At 44.7% G+C, this 21,887-nt stretch overlaps 1 protein-coding gene across 1 annotated transcript in view; it reads left to right on the top strand.

The window, feature by feature from the left end:
• The window catches only part of RABEP1 (rabaptin, RAB GTPase binding effector protein 1), a 111,276-nt gene extending 92,874 nt beyond the window's left edge, over nucleotides 1-18,402 (top strand). The window contains exons 12-18 of the mRNA XM_075336386.1: nucleotides 330-428; nucleotides 518-658; nucleotides 1,040-1,229; nucleotides 11,932-11,987; nucleotides 13,483-13,581; nucleotides 15,980-16,096; nucleotides 17,874-18,402. Of these exons, the coding sequence (XP_075192501.1) occupies nucleotides 330-428; nucleotides 518-658; nucleotides 1,040-1,229; nucleotides 11,932-11,987; nucleotides 13,483-13,581; nucleotides 15,980-16,096; nucleotides 17,874-17,975 (804 nt within the window). The 3' untranslated portion in view covers nucleotides 17,976-18,402. The remainder of the gene's footprint in view (nucleotides 1-329; nucleotides 429-517; nucleotides 659-1,039; nucleotides 1,230-11,931; nucleotides 11,988-13,482; nucleotides 13,582-15,979; nucleotides 16,097-17,873) is intronic.
• Nucleotides 18,403-21,887: the final 3,485 nt, after the last annotated feature.

Below are 21,887 nucleotides of genomic sequence, written 5' to 3'. Positions count from 1 at the left end.
ATTAACTTAAAGGGGACGAATAATATTGCACGCCCCAATTTTCACTTATTTATTTTTTATAAAAGTTTAGAATAAGCAATAAATTTCATTTAACTTCACAATTGTGTTCCACTTGTTGTTGATTCTTCACCATAACATTAAAATTTTTATCTTTGTTTGAAGCCTGAAATGTGGGAAAAGGTTTAAAAATTCAAGGGGGCCGAATACTTTAACAAGGCACTGTATGTATAGGCCCAGGGTCACGGGTAAGATCTGACTTCTACTTCAGACACAGATTTTGTCCTATTGCTGCCTGTTAATTTTAATGGTTTTGCCTGCGTTTTGTTTAGATATCGACCCTTACACAGAAAGCTCAGGATTCAGAAACTCTGCTTACAGAATTACAGCATGCGTTCTCTATGGCGAAGAGAAGTGTTCAAGAGCAAATGGTAATACTATGGAATCAGATGGAAATTGTCCGTACAATATTACTGTAAATAATGGCTTGCACCGTGATTTACATTTCTTTCATTTTCAGGCAGTTCTTATGCAGTCACGAGAGCAGGTCTCTGAAGAGCTGGCCAGGTTACAGAAGGACAATGAGAGTCTTCAAGGAAAACATGGTCTGCATGTGTCACTCCAACAAGCGGAAAACTTCATCCTTCCTGATACCATTGAGGTAGTTTTTGTTTATTTTGTACAATCACATAAATTTATTTACAAAGAGCTGATAATCTAAAATCACAAAAGGTGTAATTCTCACCTTGCCAATCCATTACTGCTTCCATGCTGATGCGCGCCGGGTCGTCCGCGCCTGCTGATGCGCGCCGGGTCGTCCGCGCCTGCTGATGCACGCCGGGTCGTCCGCGCCTGCTGATGCGCGCCGGGTCGTCCGCGCCTGCTGATGCACGCCGGGTCGTCCGCGCCTGCTGATGCGCGCCGGGTTGTCCGCGAATTTAATGGGAATATTTAGATTTTATGCTGCTGTTTGTTCAGCACACTGAAATAATTTTGACATTAGTGTTAAAAGCTAAGGTTTTTGGTTTTGTTTTTTTTTAAGGAATTACACGAATTGGTTTTGAAATACCGTGAAGATATTATTAGTGTCCGTACAGCCTCAGACCATCTTGAAGAAAAGTTGAAAGCAGAAATTCTCTTCTTAAAAGAGCAAATTCAAGCCGAACAGTGTCAGAAGGAAAACATAGAAGAAACTCTTCAGATTGAAATAGAGAATTGTAAAGAGGAAATAGGTAATTTCTCATTGTACTTTTCCAGGACAGGATGTCTTGAAATAGTGATGGCAGAATGTGGTCATAGAAGGCGCTTGCTCGTTAATTTACACTGCTTACATGTTGCATTTAGAAAATATTTAAATTAATCCATTCAGTAAATTGCGAAGAAAGGAAAAAAAACAAAACACCAGAATTACATTTTTTTTTACCTCCTCAACAGCACAGAAAATGTATATCTGAATTTTATCTGAAAATGTTATCAATACAAACAGCTCGGAATAAGAAGAAACAAGCCGCCACACAGCTCCATATCTTAAAATTGGCGACACAAGCTGTGTGTGTATGTGTATGTGTATATGTATGTGTATATGTATATGTATATAACTAGCTGTACTACCCGGCTTCGCCCGGGTTAATAACTGCTGTTAACAAAATAGAATGTATTAACAAAAATTTATTCTGCACACAAAAACCACAAAACAAATAAATAGAAATGTAATTATTAAAAGGCAAAAATTAAGCTAATAGAAGCATTTCACAACATATATTTCAACACCACAGACATTCCACACAGATTTAACATCCTATGACCTCACACATACTGAGAATGTCCTTTGTTGCCTATATTAACCAATCAGAGCTCAGATTAATTAACTGTAGCAAAATAGAAGCTAAGCTGTGATTGGTTGCTATTGGCAGCCTGATAAATCTCCAGGCAACAGAAAGCCCTCCCCCCTGACAGTATATATTAGCTCACACATACACATATAGACAGGTCATGTGACTGACAGCTGCCGTATTCCCTATGTGGTACATTTGTTGTTCTTGTAGATTGGCTGCTTATTAATCAGATTTTTATTTTTGAAGGATAATACCAGACTTGTGTGTGTTTTTAAGGCGATTATGTGGCGAGGTTGGTGTATGTGTGGTGAGATGTGTGCTGAGGGTGGTATATGTGTTCAAGCACGTGATAGTGTGTGGCGCATTTTGTGTGTGTGTTCTAATCCCCGAGTGTGGTGAGTATCCCATGTCGGGGCCCCACCTTAGCAACTGTACGGTATATACTCTTTGGCGCCATCGCTCTCATTCTTTAAGTCCCCCTTGTTCACATATAGCAGCTGTCAATTTGCCCCCAACACTTTTCGTTTCACTTTTTCCCTATTATGTAGATAGGGGCAAAATTGATTGGTAAATTGGAACGCGCGGGGTTAAAATTTCGCCTCACAACATAGCACCCAGCGCTGCCCGGGATAGTAACTGTCTCTCTGTTTCTCTCCCATTCTCTGTCTGTCTCTCTCTCTATCTCTTTCCCTGTCTGTCTCAATCTCTTTCCCTGTCTGTCTCAATCTCTTTCCCTGTCTGTCTCAATCTCTTTCCCTGTCTGTCTCAATCTCTTTCCCTGTCTGTCTCAATCTCTTTCCCTGTCTGTCTCAATCTCTTTCCCTGTCTGTCTCAATCTCTTTCCCTGTCTGTCTCAATCTCTGTCTGTCACTTTCCCTCTCTGTCACTTTCCCTCTCTGTCACTTTCCCTCTCTGTCACTTTCCCTCTCTGTCACTTTCCCTCTCTGTCACTTTCCCTCTCTGTCACTTTCCCTCTCTGTCACTTTCCCTCTCTGTCACTTTCCCTCTCTGTCACTTTCCCTCTCTGTCACTTTCCCTCTCTGTCACTTTCCCTCGCTGTCTCTTTCCCTCTCTGTCTCTTTCCCTCTCTGTCTCTTTCCCTCTCTGTCTCTTTCCCTCTCTGTCTCTTTCCCTCTCTGTCTCTTTCCCTCTCTGTGTCTGCCTCTCTTTCCCTCTCTGTGTCTGCCTCTCTTTCCCTCTCTGTGTCTGCCTCTCTTTCCCTCTCTGTGTCTGCCTCTCTTTCCCTCTCTGTGTCTGCCTCTCTTTCCCTCTCTGTGTCTGCCTCTCTTTCCCTCTCTTACCCGGTCTGTGTCTGCCTCCTTCCCTGGCTGCATTGTGACATGCCAACATTCCATATAAGGGCGTGGCTGCGCATTCTTCTGATGTTCTGGCTGCACTGTAGCTCCCAGCTCCATTCGCTTTAATGGAGGCAGGTTTTTTGGCGAATAACTGTAAAGAGCGGGGTTAAAATTTCCCCTCGAAACATAGCCTATGACGCACTCGGGGTCCAGAAGTGTGTGTGTGCAAAATTTTGTGGCTGTAGCTGCGACGGTGCGGATGCCAATCTCGGACACACACACACACACACACACACACACACACACACACACACACACACACACACACACACACACACACAGCTTTATATATTAGATAGATAGATATTTTTTTTTAATTCACATGGTAAAAAAAAAAAATGTGGGCACTTAAAAGAAAAAAAAAAAAGACCAAACAAAAAATATATATATTATATAATATAATTTTTTTATTTTATTTTTTTCAATTTAAATTAAAATAAAAAATTAATTATGCAGGTTTGGTATCTACGTAATCGTATTTGTCAAGTCACTTTTAACTTTTACTGTAAGGTGCTGTAAATAAAACCAAAAGAAACTATTGCAGATCTGCACTTTTTTTTTGCTGTTGTGCCACACTTAGAAACCCCCCCCCCGCTTTTCACTGTATCATATGATAAAATTTCAAAAGTACAACTTCTCCTGCAAAAAAAAAGCCTCACATGGTTATATCGACTGAAAAATAAAGTTATAGCCATTGAATTAAGTGGCGTAAAAGCGCAGAAGTGGAAAATCACCCGATGCTTAAAGGGTTAAAGGGAATCTGTCAGCAGGTTTTTACATGTAATCTGAAGGCAGTAGGAGATAGTGGCTGACTCACAGAGTTCAATTATGTCATTTATTACCCTGCTGTGCTGTTGTTTACTTATAGTGAAGGTTTTATCACCTGGTAGTATTTTCCAGACTGCACTAGTAGGACCACACCCCCTTTCCCCCCTGAATAGCATCTCTGTTTATAGACATTGTATGCAGAGAGCTTGGTGTAGGTGGGTTAACTTTCTCAGCTCTGCTGCATGGCTAAATCTAAAAGCTCTGATTGTGTCACAACTGCTGCCCACTGTAAACTAAGTGATACATCATTGGATTCAGAGTCTCTTTGCCTACATCATGCTGCTCGCAAAAACCTTCTGACAGATTACTTTTAAATGTTATCTTCACCTTGCAACCATTGTTTATCGTGCCTAACTTTAATTTTAAATTATGCTTTTTTTATCCTATTTCTTATTCTTTACTTGTGCTATTTGAGCTGGTTGATCGTTTATGTTCTTTTCTCTCTTTCTTTACCTATCACTGATCATGTTAAAGACATCTTAGAAGGTATGAGATACTTGTTTCTTCACTCTCATGTTCGTGTACGAAACTAACTCTAGCAAGCTCGAATTTTTTGCATACTGAAGTCCTGATGAGAGAGAAATCTATTCCTCTCTGTATCTTGGTGTCTTACTTTACATTTTCTATGGATCTGGACTTTTTGGGGTGGGGGTTTGGTGTTTTTTCTTTTTTAATCCAATAAATCTCAAACAGGCAGGCATAGTGTTTTAAGGACATTTCCCCTCCCCATTGATGGAATTGTAGAACAATCTGATTGGCAGACAAAATTTTAATCTCGGGCCTCATTCACATGTACGCATTTTCCATGTACGTGAAAAACAGACAGGTATGAGAACATACAGCTTGTGAATGAGCCCTTAGGTGGTGCTATAGAGAGCATTGGATGCGATATACTAATGACCCTCAGTTCCTGCTGTGCTGCAAACGTGAGCAGAGTGCCATGTAACTGTGATTCAATCCTGAAATCGGATCACAGCTGCGGAGAAGGGGCAGGGACTAATCTCCCCATCTCCTCCATTATCAGCTGATGTGATTATCGTACTGCACTCCGGTGTCATACGAGTGCAGTGCAATGTTTCACTCGCACCCATAGCCTTGTATGGGTGCGAGTGAATATGAACGGCACCATAGAGTAACATGGGTCCAAGTGGAATGCAATTTTTATTTTTTTATTTATTTATTTTTTTATCGCATTCCACTTGGCTTGTTTTACTCTCTATCTGTCCTAGCCCTTAAAATGTGGAGCTGGCGTTGTATCAGATTCACAAACCTCAATATGTACCATTTACCCTCTCCACGACCCATGACGTACTGGGTACATCATCGATTGTGTGAGGTTAATCTCCGCAGGCGGCGATCCACACACATAGCAGCGGATTTCAACAGCTGACGTGTGCCTGCCAGGCATGAGTGGAATCGCGTTCAAATTCTGACAGTGAGATGTAACAGCGCACCGCCATAAAGATAACTTACCCTCCCCCATCAGAAGTCACGTGACGTGAACTTTCTCTCACTGACGGCAGAGGGCAGTGTGTGAGAGTAAAGCAGCTTTTCTCCAGATCTCAGCTGTGTAGCTGTGATCTGGAGAAATAGAAGAGCAATCAGACTGCTGATCGTTATAGTCCCAAAGGGGACCTAGTAAAATAAAAAAAAAAAACATAAGTTCAATTTACCCCCCATTCGGCCCATTGAAAATTTAAAGGGTTAAAAAATGTAAAAATATACACACATTTGGTATCGCCGCGTTCAGAAATGCCCGATCTATCACAATATAAAATCAATTAATCTGATTGGTAAATGGCGTAGCAGCAAAACAGTTCCAAATAGCAATTTACTTTTTTTTTTTTTTTGGTTGCTGCAAATTTTGTGCAAAATGCAATAACAGGCGATGAAAATGTAGCATCTGCGCAAAAATAGTACGGTTAAAAACGTCAGCTCGAGACGCAAAAAATAAGCAGTCACTGAACCATAGATCCCGAAAAATGAAACCGCTAAGTTTTGGAAAATGGCGCAAAAAAAGTGCGCCACTTTTCTTTGTCGCTCCATTGGGAGACCCAGACAATTGGGTGTATAGGCTATGCCTCCGGAGGCCGCACAAAGTATTACACTAAAAGTGTAAAGCCCCTCCCCTTCTGCCTATACACCCCCCGTGCTCCCACGGGCTCCTCAGTTTTTTGCTTTGTGCGAAGGAGGCAGACATGCACGCATAGCTCCACAGCTTAGTCAGCAGCAGCTGCTGACTATGTCGGATGGAAGAAAAGAGGGCCCATAACAGGGCCCCCAGCATGCTCCCTTCTCACCCCACTCTTGTCGGCGGTGTTGTTAAGGTTGAGGTATCCATTGCGGGTACGGAGGCTGGAGCCCACATGCTGTTTTCCTTCCCCATCCCCCTTAGGGCTCTGGGTGAAGTGGGATCCTATCGGTCTCCAGGCACATGAGACCGTGCTCCATCCACAGCTCCTGAGGACTCTGCTGGATAGGAGCCGAGTATCGTTCAGGGACATGGCCCTGCTACTTTGAGGTACTCTGTGTCCCCGTGGGGACCGCGCACAGCAACACTCCAGCATTGCTGGGTGTGCTAGTGCACCGGGGACCGCGGCGCTGACTGCGTTTGTGCCATTACACACTGCAGCGTCGCTGAGTGTGTTAGTGTATGGGGACTGCCGCGCTGACCGCCGCTGCCATTGTTATCACTGCGGCGCGGCTGGGACTGTTAGTGCGCCGGGGACTTCCACGCCGACCGCGCTTATACGGCGGCCGCGCTTATAACTCGAGTCCCCGGCTTTTGCGGCCTAGTCTCTTTTTCTTCCCGCCCCCAGCCCTGCCAGTCAGGTGAAGGGCGGGACGCTGTACAGGACGGCAGCACTGAGGGCTGGAGCATGCTTTGCATACTCCACCCCCCTCACTGTGCACAGTGGGGCACCAGTTCCCGCACTTTCTGGGTCACGCCCACGGCTCCCTCCTCTCCTCAGGACGCCGGCAGCCATTCCTGTCAGCTCCCCTGACGCTGCAGAGGGGAGACAAGCTCTGGGGGACCCAGGCAGGGATGCTGGGGGCCACACAACCGCTTTAAGCGGGCGGTAATCAGCACCTGAGGTGCTGGCCCCACTTGTGCAGAAGTGTAATTATAGATTATATGTTTATAGGCTATACTTTACACTGTATGGTGCACGGTGGATTTCTGGCTATATACCCTATTGTGTTGCTCAGGGGAGACAACAGCATGGCACCCACAAGAGGCAGGGGTGCCAAAACACAGGCTTACTATGCTGCCTGCGCCGCATGTACGACCTCGCTACCGGCAGGTTCCACTGACCCTCATTGTGTGCACTGCTCGGCCCCTGTGGCACTTGCTCAGCCAGAGCCTCTGCTAAGGGGGGCCCAGGGGGAACCACCAGCTAACACTGTCCAGGTGACAGGGACGGAGTTTGCAGTTTTTACTGACAGACTTTCTGAAACTATAGCTAAGATTCTAGAAGCTTTGCAGTCCAGACCGGTATCTCAGACCATGGGCACTGTGGAATCATTGCCCCCTGGTTCCCCTCAGTTGGAACAACAATGTTCCCCCGGGGTGTCTCATAGATCCCAGGGTGAGGTCTCTGACACGGACCGCAGCCCCAGACCGCTTAAGCGAGCTCTCTGGGAAATCCCCTCGACCTCATCACATTGTTCAGGGTCTCAGAAGGAGGACTCTCTGTATGATGAAGCGGAGGTAGCTGATCAGGATTCGGATCCTGAGGCCGCTCTCAACCTTGATACTTCTGATGGTGACGCCATAGTGAATGATCTTATCGCGTCCATACATCAAATGTTGGATATTTCTCCCTCGGCTCCTCCAGTGGAGGAGTCAGCCTCTCAGCAGGAGAAATTCCGTTTCAGGTTCCCCAAGCGTACAATGAGTATGTTTCTGGATCACTCCGACTTCAGAGAGACAGTCCAGAAATAGCGAGTTTGTCCAGATAAGCGTTTTTCCAAGCGCCTTAAGGATACACGTTATCCCTTCCCCCCGGACGTGGTCAAGGGCGGGACTCAGTGTCCCAAGGTGGATCCTCCAATCTCCAGACTGGCGGCTAGATCCATAGTTGCTGTTGAAGATGGGGCTTCACTCAAGGATGCCACTGACAGACAGATGGAGCTCTGGTTGAAATCCATCTATGAAGCTATCGGCGCGTCTTTTGCTCCAGCATTCGCAGCCGTATGGGCACTCCAAGCTATTGCAGCGGGTCAAGCGCAAATTGACGCACTCACACGTACGTCTGCGCCGCAAGTGGCGTCCATAACTTCTCAAACGTCGGCATTTGCGTCCTACGCTATTAATGCTGTCCTGGACTCTGCGAGCCTACGGCGGTTGCAGCCGACAATTCGGTGGCAATACGCAGAGCCTTGTGGCTACGGGAATGGAAGGCAGATTCGGCTTCCAAAAAGTGCTTAACCGGTTTGCCATTTTCTGGCGACCGTTTGTTTGGTGAGAGGCTGGATGAAATCATCAAACAATCCATGGGAAAGGAAACATCCTTACCCCAGGCCAAACCAAAATTACCCCAACAGAGGAGGGGACAGTCGAGGTTTCGGTCCTTTCGGGGTGCGGGCAGGTCCCAATTCTCCTTGTACAAAAGGCCTCAGAAGGATCAGAGGAACTCCGATCCATGGCGGTCTAAGTCAGAGACATTCTGTCTCACGGTTACAGGATAGAGTTCGGCTCTCGTCCTCCGACTCGATTTTTCAGAACATCTCCGCCTCCTGAGCGAGCCGATGCTCTTCTGCAGGAGCTGGGCACTCTGAAGACAGAAGGAGTGGTGGTCCCTGTTCCGCTTCAGCAACAGGGTCACTGTTTTTACTCCAACCTGTTGTGGTTCCAAAGGAGGACGGGTCTTTCCGTCCTGTCCTGGACCTAAAACTGCTCAACAAACACGTAAAGACCAGGTGGTTCCGGATGGAATCCCTCCGCTCCGTCATCGCCTCAATGTCCCAAGGAGATTTCCTTGCATCGATCGATATCAAAGATGCTTATCTCCACGTACCGATTGCTCCAGAGCATCAGCGCTTCCTGCGCTTCGCCATAGGAGACGAACACCTGCAGTTCGTGGCACTGCCGTTCGGCCTGGCGACAGCCCCACGGGTTTTCACCAAGGCCATGGCTGCAGTAGTTGCGGTCCTCCACTCTCAGGGTCACTCGGTGATCCCTTACTTAGACGATCTGCTGGTCAAGGCTCCCTCTCAAGAGGCATGCCAGCACAGCCTCACCGCGACTCTGGAGACTCTCCAGAGTTTCGGGTGGATCATCAATTTTCCAAAGTCAAATCTGACACCGGCCCAATCGCTGGCATATCTTGGCATGGAGTTTCATACCCTCTCAGCGATAGTGAAGCTTCCGCTGAACAAGCAGCGCTCACTGCAGAAGGGGGTGCAATCTCTCCTTCAAGGTCAATCACACCCCTTGAGGCGCCTCATGCACTTCCTGGGGAAGATGGTGGCAGCAATGGAGGCAGTCCCGTTCACGCAGTTTCACCTGCGTCCTCTTCAATGGGACATCCTACGCAAATGGGACAGGAAGCCGACGTCCCTCGACAGGAACGTCTCCCTCTCTCAGGCAACCAAAGCTTCCCTTCGGTGGTGGCTTCATCCCACTTCATTATCGAAGGGGAAATCCTTCCTACCCCCATCCTGGGCGGTGGTCACGACGGACGCGAGTCTGTCAGGGTGGGGAGCAGTTTTTCTCCACCACAGGGCTCAGGGTACGTGGACTCGGCAAGAGTCCTCACTTCAGATCAATGTTCTGGAGATAAGGGCAGTGTATCTAGCCCTAAAAGCGTTCCAGCAGTGGCTGGAAGGCAAGCAGATCCGAATTCAGTCGGACAACTCCACAGCGGTGGCTTACATCAACCACCAATGAGGAACACGCAGTCGGCAAGCCTTCCAGGAGGTCCGGCGGATTTTGATGTGGGTGGAAGCCACGGCCTCCACCATCTCCGCAGTTCACATCCCGGTCCCGGCACAACAACAAGGTCACGGCATTCATGGCACGTTCTCACGATCACAGAGCTCTGGCGGCAGACGCCTTAGTTCAGGATTGGTCGCAGTTTCAACTCCCTTATGTGTTTCCTCCGCTGGCACTGTTGCCCAGAGTGTTACGCAAGATCAGGACCGACTGCCGCCGCGCCATCCTCGTCGCTCCAGACTGGCCGAGGAGGTCGTGGTACCCGGATCGGTGGCATCTCACGGTCGGCCAACCGTGGGCACTACCAGACCGACCAGACTTGCTGTCTCAAAGGCCGTTTTTTCCATCTGAATTCTGCGGCCCTCAACCTGACTGTGTGGCCATTGAGTCCTGGATCTTAGCGTCTTCAGGATTATCTCAAGAGGTCATTGCCACTATGAGACAGGCTAGGAAGTAGCAGTCACTTCACTTCGGAGAGTGTCTGAGCTATCAGCATTGTCATGCAAAGCTCCTTTCCTGGTGTTTCACCAGGACAAGGTGGTTCTGCGTCCGGTTCCGGAATTTTTACCTAAGGTGGTATCCCCTTTTCATCTCAATCAGGATATCTCCTTATCCTCTTTTTGCCCTCATCCAATTCACCAATGTGAAAAGGATTTGCACTTGTTAGATCTGGTGAGAGCACTCAGACTCTACATTTCTCGTACGGCGCCCCTGCGCCGCTCGGATGCACTCTTTGTCCTTGTCGCCGGCCAGCGTAAAGGGTCACAGGCTTCCAAATCAACCCTGGCTCGGTGGATCAAGGAACCAATTCTCGAAGCTTACAGTTCTGCTGGGCTTCCGGTTCCCTCAGGGCTCAAGGCCCATTCTACCAGAGCCGTGGGTGCGTCCTGGGCTTTGAGGCACCAGGCTACGGCTCAACAGGTGTGTCAGGCGGCTACCTGGTCGAGCCTGCACACTTTCACGAAACACTATCAGGTGCATACCTATGCTTCGGCGGATGCCAGCCTAGGTAGGCGAGTCCTTCAGGCGGCGGTTGCCCACCTGTAGGACGGAGCCGTTACGGCTCTATTATGAGGTATTATTTACCCACCCAGGGACTGCTTTTGGACGTCCCAATTGTCTGGGTCTCCCAATGGAGCGACAAAGAAGAAGGGAATTTTGTTTACTTACCGTAAATTCCTTTTCTTCTAGCTCCAATTGGGAGACCCAGCACCCGCCCCTGTTTTTTTGTGTACACATGATGTTCATGTTGAATGGTTTCAGTTCTCCGATATTCGTTCGGATTGAATTTACTTTAAACCAGTTTATAATTTTTTTCCTCCTTCTTGCTTTTGCACCAAAACTGTGGAGCCCGTGGGAGCACGGGGGGTGTATAGGCAGAAGGGGAGGGGCTTTACACTTTTAGTGTAATACTTTGTGCGGCCTCCGGAGGCATAGCCTATACACCCAATTGTCTGGGTCTCCCAATTGGAGCTAGAAGAAAAGGAATTTACGGTAAGTAAACAAAATTCCCTTCTTTTTGGACAAACTTGTGAATTTTTTTTAATCCCTTAGATAAAGGTAAACCTATACATATTTGGTGTCTACAAACTCGTACCAACCTGAGACATCACACCAAAACATCAGTTTTATCATATAGTGAACATGGTGAATAAAATATGCCAAAAACTATTGTGTGATCGCACTTTTTATATGGCAAGATTGATAGAGAAATAAAAAAGTTATAGCTCTCGGAAGAAGAGGAGCAAAAAAGAAAAATGGAAAATGGCTTGGGGTGAAGGGGTTAACATTCGTGAATATATACGGGCCCATTCTACAAGACAGAATGTTTGGTCATCATTCCGATTCCTTCATTTACTTTTTGTTCCATCATTCTCCCTTGTGTACTTTCATATGATACCTTCCTGCTAGATTTATTTTTCAGTAATATTTTTCTGCAATTCTGAGATGATTTTTATTTTTTTTTTTTTTATAGCATCAATATCAAGTTTAAAAATTGAGTTGGACAGGATAAGAGTGGAAAAAGAGCAGGTATGGACTTAAATATATGTTCTTATTGAGGATTTTCTTTTCTTCTTTCTTTTTTTTTTTTAAAGAACGTAGCTTTATTAAAGCACCACTCCAGCATTTTGTTTTTTTTTCTTCAGCGTTTTCATTTTTTTTCGGCACTGATTTGGTCCCACAATACCATCTTGTTCTCATAACTTCTGACGAACGTGAAGTCAGAAGTTGCGTCACAAGTGCTCAATGCATCTGTATGAGAGCCAGAACAAGGCTCTTATAGAGATGTATTGATTTGTGATCTCGGGCGCGCTCTATAAAACGCTGGAGCTGCCAGTGGGTCACAAATCACAGGAGATCGACCAGAGCAACGCTGGGAACAGATGAAAACGGAAGCAGCTGAGTATAAGACAGGAAGCAGGGGCCTTACATTTAAAGCACCAATCCAGCTGGGACAATTTCCCAGCTGGATTGGTGCTTTGAACGCGCAACCATAGAAATCTACCATAGAAAACAAGTGACCTAGCAGGCCTGCGAGGCCCCAGGTGTGCGTTCCTGGGTTTAAGTGTAAGTCCCCTGAGTTCTATAGTCTTATATTAAAAATACAAATGCCTTTTATTGATACAATTACAACAAGACATCAAAATATCTAATAAAATACATTGAGAGGAGATATATCAATTAAAAATTCACATAACACCCAAGGATTTGGAGATCTAAGTGCAATCGTTATGCCGTATGGACACCTATATCACATTGCCAATTTATATGAAAGAGTAAAATATTTTAAAACCTGACACACAAAGATCAGTGTAGTACTATGTCATATGTGCATTAAATTGAATATAAAGCAGAAACTATGTGAGGTCAATGACACTGTGTCGTATACCTAATCGCATATAAAAACAGAATTATATATCATGTCATCACACACACGCTGCACATACACATGTAAATATACACATACTGCACATATACATGTAAATATACATACACAGCACATACAGTACATATCAGCATGTCTACCCTTAAGTTCCTCTAGACTTCTGCCGTTAAAGAACCTTTTGTTGACATCATCGTCACGTGACTTTGATATCACCCAAAGCTCTTAGTCTTAACCTCTGAATAGAAATGCTAGGAACCCCCTAAGAGTCTGGACCCTGAAAAATTCCAGCTGGTTTCCTCTGTTCCTCTAGACTGCTGCATTTAAAGGACCTTTGATGATAGAATGGTCACATGAACATGAACCATATCACGAAAGGTCACTAACTAGTTTTATCTCTTGAATGGAAATGCTAGGGACCCCTAAGAGAATGGGCGGCGTGACCAAATTACCATTTCGCTCCCCCCCTTCCCAAACACCAGTCCTGACTGTAATTAGAGCTTATTTTTGGAGTAGGGCTAATATAAGCATATTCCAAAAATCCTGTAAAATCATTCCAAGGCTTATTGTTGGGGTTGGTTATTTTTATGGGTAAAAATGGCAAATTCATAGAGTATGATTAGTTGGCTTTTTTTTCTACAGTTGGAATCAACCTTGCAGCAAAAAACAAAAGAACTTCAGGATATTCAAGAACTGAAAACTTCTTTAGAAGAGCAGCTTAAAAAGGTTACATCAAGCAAGGTAAATGTTAGGCTGAGGCCACACCGGGATTACTGCGAGTGCTCTCATGACACTCAGCTCACGCTCGCAGCGGGAGACGAGTTTCATGCAACTGTGGTCCGAACGTGTGATCAGACCACAGCTGCGGAGGGAAGGGCCGGCGCTGCGGAGGAGAAAGGGAGATAAATCCCTCCTTCTCCTACCTGCTGCAACTGTTTTCTCAGTCCGATTAGGGCTGAGAAAATAATCGCTCATGGGTGCTGGCACAGGCTAATATTGGTCCGAGTGGAATGTGATTTCTTTTTATCGCATTCCACTCTCTGTTTTTCTCGCCGTGTGTCCTAGGTCTTAAGTCCTTCCTTTTTATATAAGGAACTTTAGGCTATAATAGATTTGTTTGAAGATTTCCAGTTTCATGAAATGAGAAATGCCCTTTCGCTGCCAACACACGTACTCACTAGCTATTAACCAGTTCTCAGCCTTCCCTGACTTCCCAAAAAATATGCAGGCTTGGATCAGCTGTGTTTGCATATATATTGCCTGGTAGTGGGTAGGGAAATTCCACACTCTTGGTGAATAGTTCACCACAGGTGGGTAGATTTTCTGACTTGTGGCCAGTCACACCCGTAAAGATCTCTGAAGCCATTTAGCTGATAAATATTTATGTGCTTGATTCTCATGCACTCAGAAACTTTTCAGAAAAAAATGAAGGGGCATGGTACTCAGTTTAAAGAGAATCTGTTAGCAAGTTTTTACTAACTCATCTGAGAGCAGCATGATGTAGGCAAAGAGATCCTGATCTAACAATGTATGAATTGGATTAGTGGCTGCAGCCGTTCTGACACAGTGAAAGATATGATTTTTAACATATAGCAGAGCTCTGGGAGCTGCCCCCGCCCACACCAGGCTTTGTGTACATTTCCATAGACAGAAGCTGCTAATCACAGAAGGTGGTGGATTCGGACTACAGCTCAAGCTGCTCAGACTAATGATAAAGCTAAGACGCTTAAACTAGCATTACAGGTAAATAAAGACAGACTTTCAGATAAGAGCTGGCTGGCTGTCAACTGCATGCTAACTCTTACAGCATGCTGGCTTCAAATTAAATAGCAAAAACCTGCTGACAGAGTCCCTTTAAGACACGGTTTATGACAAAAACTGGTGTAAAGTTATCAATCATGGTGTGCCCTAAGTACAAACACTTAATTGTTTGCCACACATGCTGATTGAAAAATGTATCATTTAGATGGATTTCTTAAGATAAGTCAGAAACTGGCATACATTTAGGCACAAATTTACCCATGCTCATAGCAGGAATGAATTTTCCCAGTTTGACAGTCCAAAATGCTTATTTATTAAGCGGTATGTGCCTTGTAATAAATTTGACGCAAACCACTCCAGTGATCTTATTTCTTAAGCTAACATGAAACACCAGTCACAATAAATATGGGTCTTATGTCTATAGCTGTGAGCGTCCCTTAAATAGTAAGAAGGGAGATTGCTAAGTAAAATCAACTCCCGCTGATAGCCTCAGGCCTCGCATCATCAAGGTATTTCTGCCAGAGAACACTTTGAATGCACAAAAAGTTTGCGACTTTTCGGAATTGATCTAAAAGTTTGGAACTCTAAAGGCCGCTTTACACACAACAACATCGCTAACGAGATGTCGTTAGAGTCACGGAATTTGTGACGCACATCCAGCCTCGTTAGCGACGTTGTTGCGTGTGATACTTACGAGTGACCGCTAACGATCCAAAATACCACAGCGTTGATTGTTGACACGTCGTTGATTTTCAAAATACTGTTGATCTTCTGGGACGCAGGTTGTTCGTCGTTCCTGAGGCAGCACACATCGCTACATGTGACACCCCGGGAATGACTAACATCAGCGTTCCTGCGTCCTCCAGCAACGAGGTGGGAGTGACCTTCATGCGGCTGCTCTCCGCCCCTCCGCTTCTATTGGTTGCTTGCTGTGTGACGTCGCTGTGACGCAGCACGAACCGCCCTCTTAGAAAAGAGGTTATTCGCCGGCCACAGCGACGTTGTTAGGTAGGTAAGTACGTGTGACGCTTTGCCCGTGACGCACAAACGATGGGGGCGGGTGACATCGCTAGCAATGTCGCAGCATGTAAAGCGGCCTTTAGCATGTAAGTGGCATTTGCCTCTTGTTGGATGTGGCACATCCTAATGTAAAGGTCCCTTCATTAAGACTGGCTTGTATAACACTAGTCTTAATTAATCTGGTCCTTAACCCTCTTATCTTTGCAAGAGCCAAACCCGTGATGATCAACTGTCAATTTTTTATATATTTTTTTTTTTTTTTAAATGGCACATTATTAGGAACCCTTGTTAACAAACCACTTTTACATATTAGCAAGTTCATAAGTAGTAAGTGGATACTTCTGTGCTTGTTTTTTAGACCAGCCTTGAACATTTGCTCTTTGAAGAAAAGAACAAAGCACAGCGGCTACAGACGGAGCTGGATGTTAGTGAGCAGGTGCAGAGAGACTTTGTGAAGTTGTCACAAACTCTGCAGGTAAAAATGGATGATCATAATATATTGCTGGAAAATGTATATGCATTTAACTCTTCTATTTCATAAAATTTAATAAAAAGCACTATGGTACTATGGTGTGAATTGGTAATGTTATACAGTATACATCCTCTGGATAAATTTGCCACAATTGTCTTAGAATCTATTGATAACAAGTTGGGTTCAAAGACATCATTCTTATTGTGTTGGCTAGAATTACAAAGTGTTAAAGCTGCCATTGCCATGAGCACTAAGGTCAGTGAATGGCTGCAGTGCTCACATGATGCCAGCGTTACTACTGCAGCCATATGGACCAAGACTATAGACCGCAGCAGAGAACCCTGATATTATTTATTTTTAGGTACAAGAAGATGAAGGAATACAAAATAAACTGGCCAACCCATTTACTTGGTGTAAACTATGGGGAAGCAAAACTGGGTGTGTGTTAAAGCACCACTCCACTGTTCTTTTTTGATTACAATGCTGGCATGGTGCTTCTAATCTAAGACCCCTGCCCCTAGTGTTCTACTCACCCTCCGCTGTCTTGACCTCATATTACCTCCGGTCAGTCTCTGGTAGTTTGTGACCTGTTTTCCAGTGTTTCATGGAGTGAACTGGAGGTCACAATTCAATACAAGTCTGAGAGCCTTGTTCTGGTCTCATTCTGGCTCTCCATAGACTTGCATTGCAAGCTTGTGAAGTAGCTTCTGACTTCAGGCCAGTCAGAAGTTATGGTTACAGGTTGGCGCCAAGAGACTGGAGCAACACCTGAAAATGGTGTAAACGCCAGAGGGTGATTATAAGACTTGGGGCTGGGACCTTAGGCTAAAAGCACCACTCCAGGTCTGAAGAAAAAAAAAACCAGGTAGAGTGGGACTTTAAAGAGATGTTAGATTTGACTTTAGCAAAGCATATAGTTAATGTCAACTAGAGAGCTTGTCTCGTGAGCAGGTAGTGGAAGATCAGCTGATGAATGGCTGTCTATGTAATACAATGTGGCCTGTGTCCACCAGAAAAGAACAGGCTCCTAGTGATGAACACAGTAGGGAACTCTCTTGTAGGTTAGCTAAATGCCAAAGTAGGGCATTAGTACAGGAGTTATCTTCATGAAACTTAAGGCTTCATTCACACATCAGTATTTTTGATCAGTATTGTCTCCAAACACAGAACAAGTGTCAATCTTTTAATGATGGGTTTTTCTCTGTAAGTTCCATTCCTGGATTTGGCATACAAATACTGGTGCAAAATACTGACATGTGAATGAAGCCCAACACTCTAAGGCTGGAGTTTTGCTTTTTACAATTCCTTCCTTCAGATCTTTTCTTCATGGCGTTATAGTGCATGTAAAAGTGACTGTATTTCTTCCTGCGGTAGTGTGACATTCATCAATTTGCCCTTTCTATTACAAGGACAGAAGATTATAAATTACCTTTCTGTGCACTGACGTTTGGTAAGGCACTGCTAATACATAACCAATTAGTCTGAGGGAGGGAGGAATTAGAATTCTGAACCAATGATGAGACAGGGGTGTGTCTCAGACTACTTCACATATCCTTTAGACACTATAGGTCATCTATAGAAAACAGATCACAGCACCACCCTAATGGAGCAGAGCTAAAAGCAAACAAGATCTGTGAAAAATAATTGTTATCTTTGCTATGTAGGTGTGGGCAAACTCTGGATAAGTTACTTTAAATTATGTTTATTGATCTATAAAAGAGTCAGTTAATGTGTCTGGTAATGCATGGGTGACTTAAAGTGTTGTTTGTTTTTTTTCCAGGTACAATTGGAACGTATTCGGCAGACTGAGTCACTAGAGGCAATCCGAGCCATTCTGAATGATACAAAACTAACTGACATTAATCAGCTTCCTGAGACATGACAGCGCTGTCTCACAGACCTACGGTTGCAGCTGAGTTTTTTGTAAAACTCATCTTTATAGTAACAATTAATTATTATTTAACTCTTATCCCAGATCAGAGGACATGGCTGTACGTAAATAAGAGCACTGTATAAGGGAATAATAAATCATTGTGTAGGTAGGCTTCCTGACAGCAAATCTCTCCATGAGGAACACTAATGAAAATTGTTGCTTTCTCTTGACTAAACAGTGCTGTCCCTATAACAATAATAAAAATGTGTATTTTGTCTTTTTCTTTTCCTTTTGAATAACAAAGCAAAGTAAAATTTGGAGGACTTTGTGATGGCCTTTACATACAACATTCTACTTGTCCCGTTCGCTTCTCACACATATACGTTTTTTGGCAAGTCTATTGTGCACATTATAATTTGGTCCTTTTTCTTTTGAACATTGCCCCTCTATTTGAATTGTTTTACTTTTAGGGCTACAACCTTATCGGAATTTACTTTATGAATATATGACCAGTTATTACAAAGGTTTCCAAGAAGTAATATGGGTAAATGTTTATTGTGCAGGCAGAGCTTGACCCAATTAATCTAGAAAATTGTGTACATATAGTGGAATATTGGTACTCATTCCTGTACGGCACAGAGGTCAGAATTTCAACTCGCGGTTCTACTGTCTGATGCATCTGCAGTAAAAACTGAGCATTCGCATATGAAGAGCATTAGCAATACTGTTAATTGCCTGTTGTATTTTTCTTTTGTAAAGGACTCGTACCAAAACGAGTAGTGGTGTGGTCTGTCAATAATTCTGTTGTGCAGCATATAGACATGAAAACCAAGTTTATTTCTGTATATTGCAGCATGCACTGCCGATTTAATGTGTACAGCGGTATCTGTGGTTCTGTCTGTTGCATGTCAGGTTTTTTACACCATATATAAATGCTCATGTCATATTTGCATTTGTCTGTAGAAAGGGTTTATTCCATTCCTAATAGATGGGTACTGGTCCAGGTGAATCAATATGACAGCCACAACCCCATATAATCTTGTAGTTTTACTTTAGCATGAGAGAATCTATCAACAAGATGGACCTATTAAATTAGGGCTACTATGAATAGTGGTAAACTTAAAGAGCTTGTCTCGGTTTGTCAAAGTCTGCAGTCACTTTATGTGAACTTGTGACTCCTCACAGTGTGCACAGTGTACGCTGTCATGATTCTCCTGGGGCGGGCAAGCAACTTGTGTGGAGTGCATGTATAGTTAGAATGTGGCCTGAAGCGTGCATATCTCATACTTGATTGCCCGAACCTGGTACCAGAGAATGCTGACGGCACACAGACTTTTGTGCTATACCTGGACAATTCCTTTAAAGGGAACCTGTCACCACTTTTTTGGCCTATAAGCTGTGGCCGCCACCACCACCGGGCTCTTATATAAAGCATTCTAACATGCTGTATATAAGAGCCCGGGCCGAGAGTATAACATAAAAACCACTTTATAATACTTACCTAACGGTCGCGCGGTAGGCCTAATGGGCGTCTCCGTTCTCCAGTGCGGGCGCCTCCCCTTTCAGCCTCTTTCTGAAACCTGTGTGCATGACGCGGCTAAGTCATAGACACTCGCCGGTCCTGCGCAGGCGCACTTCAATACTTTGATCTGCCCTGCTCAGGACCTGAGTGCCGGCGAGTGTGTAGGACGTCTGACCCGTCATGCACCGCGGCTAGAGAAGGAGATCAAAGATGGCCAAAAGATGCGGAACCGTACAACGAAGACGCCAATTAGGCTCACCGCGCGACCGTTGGGTAAGTATTATAAAGTGTTTTTTATGTTATACCCCCGACCTGGGCTCTTATATACAGCATTCTAACATGCTGTATAGAAGATGTTAACAACATCTGAACTAACAGAGGGAAAGATGGAATAAGGGGCCACAGAAATCTGGGCCCAACATGCACCTCTGGAGTGATACCAAGAGTAAGAGTGGTAATAGGTAGTGACTCGAAGAGCAATTATAAACCTATAGAGAGTGAGTCAGAGATCCACCAAAATTGAATGCAAAAATTGTAATTTATTAAATACATATAAATATAAACAACAACAACAACAACAAAAGGGTGCTCAAAGAGGAGTCCAAGATTAGGGGGACATGATAGCGCAGGACACATATATATATATATATCAACAGGGTGGGTATAAAGTGCACATGCAAATAGCAGCAACAACATATAGCAGCAGGGTATATAGTAATTGTAATGAAGAGAGGTACTACCAACCACCGCTGGAGGTAAAGTGCAAAGGAGATAGAATTCAACCAAGAGCAAAAGTTTGCATCATATGGTTGAAAACTTACCCATAATTCCCTGTGTGTCCAGCGATAAGAGTCCCACCAAGACCCCTACGCGCGTTTCGCGTGGGCTTCTTCCGGGGGTCGTCAGGACCTGAGTGCCGGCGAGTGTGTAGGACGTCTGACCCGTCATGCACCGCAGCTAGAGAAGGAGATCAAAGATGGCCAAAAGATGCGGAACCGTACAACGAAGACGCCAATTAGGCTCACCGCGCGACCGTTGGGTAAGTATTATAAAGTGTTTTTTATGTTATACCCCCGACCTGGGCTCTTATATACAGCATTCTAACATGCTGTATAGAAGAGCCCGGTGCTGGTGGCCGCAGCTTATAGGCCGAAAATGTCGACAAGTTCCCTTTTAACACTGTATTCTTGCCCTGTAAACAATCATGGTTTACATAGACACCTATTGCCAGTTGTTTGTTATTACTGACTCTGATACCCTAATTTTTTTTTATTTTTTTTTTTTAAATTGCACCTAAGGACGGCGTCACAGGTCTCAAATTTACAGTTTGTGATATGGACCGCGTTGTCCGAACAAGCTGCGGCTCTCCTGACCCAAACTTGACAACTTGATGTACGCCTATGCTGTTGAGTTTCGGGTCAGGAGACCTTTGGTCAGCCTGTACTTTGTCTGTGCGTGGGCTGTGAATGTCAGACATGTGAAACCCAACTTAGTAACACTATTTCAGTAAGTGCATTCCATAGTCTTTCATTATATTGTTTTACATGATTGTACAGCAGTAATTAAAATACGCAAGTAATATATTTTTCTGTGAAACAATAGTTTTACTTTTCAGTAACCGTTTACAAATATATATTTATAAATTACAAATGTTGTAATACATTCCTAATGTTACTATCGCTCGCACAATGGCCAAAACATCAAAGCCATTTGGCTCTTTTGCAGGTTGAACCTTAAGCTGGTGTCACACTAAACGACAGCGACAACGACGTCGCTGTTACGTCACCATTTTCGGTGACGTAACAGCGACCTTGTAAGTCGCTGTTATGATCGCTGCTTAGCTGTCAAACACAGCAGAAGCAGCGATCATAACGTCGCTGTGCTACATGTGCAGAGAGCAGGGAGCCGCGCTTAGCGCTGGCTCCTTGCTCTCCTGCAGCACACATCGGGTTAATTAACCCGATGTGTGCTGCAGCTACATGTCACAGTTCAGAGAGCAGGGAGCCGCGCTTAGCGCTGGCTCCTTGCTCTCCAGCAGCACACATCGGGTTAATTAACCCGATGTGTGCTGCAGCTACATGTCACAGTTCAGAGAGCAGGGAGCCGCGCTTAGCGCTGGCTCCTTGCTCTCCTGCAGCACACATTGGGTTAATTACCCGATGCGTACTGCAGCCACATGTCACAGTGCAGGAACCGGCACTGGCAGCAAGAGCGGAGGCCGGTAACCAGCGTAAACATCGGGTAACTAGGGAAAGGTCTTCCCTTGGTTACCCGATGTTTACGCTGGTTACAGCTTACCGCAGCTGCCAGTGCCGGCTCCTGATCGCTTCATTTCGTCGCTCTCTCGCTGTCACACACAGCGATGTGTGTGTCACAGCGGGAGAGTGACGACCAAAAAA

This window comes from Anomaloglossus baeobatrachus, chromosome 2 (genome assembly GCF_048569485.1).
Source record: "Anomaloglossus baeobatrachus isolate aAnoBae1 chromosome 2, aAnoBae1.hap1, whole genome shotgun sequence".
NCBI lineage: Eukaryota > Metazoa > Chordata > Amphibia > Anura > Aromobatidae > Anomaloglossus > Anomaloglossus baeobatrachus.
Note: the sequence above shows the minus strand (reverse complement) of the source record. Positions and strands in the feature narration are given on the sequence as shown.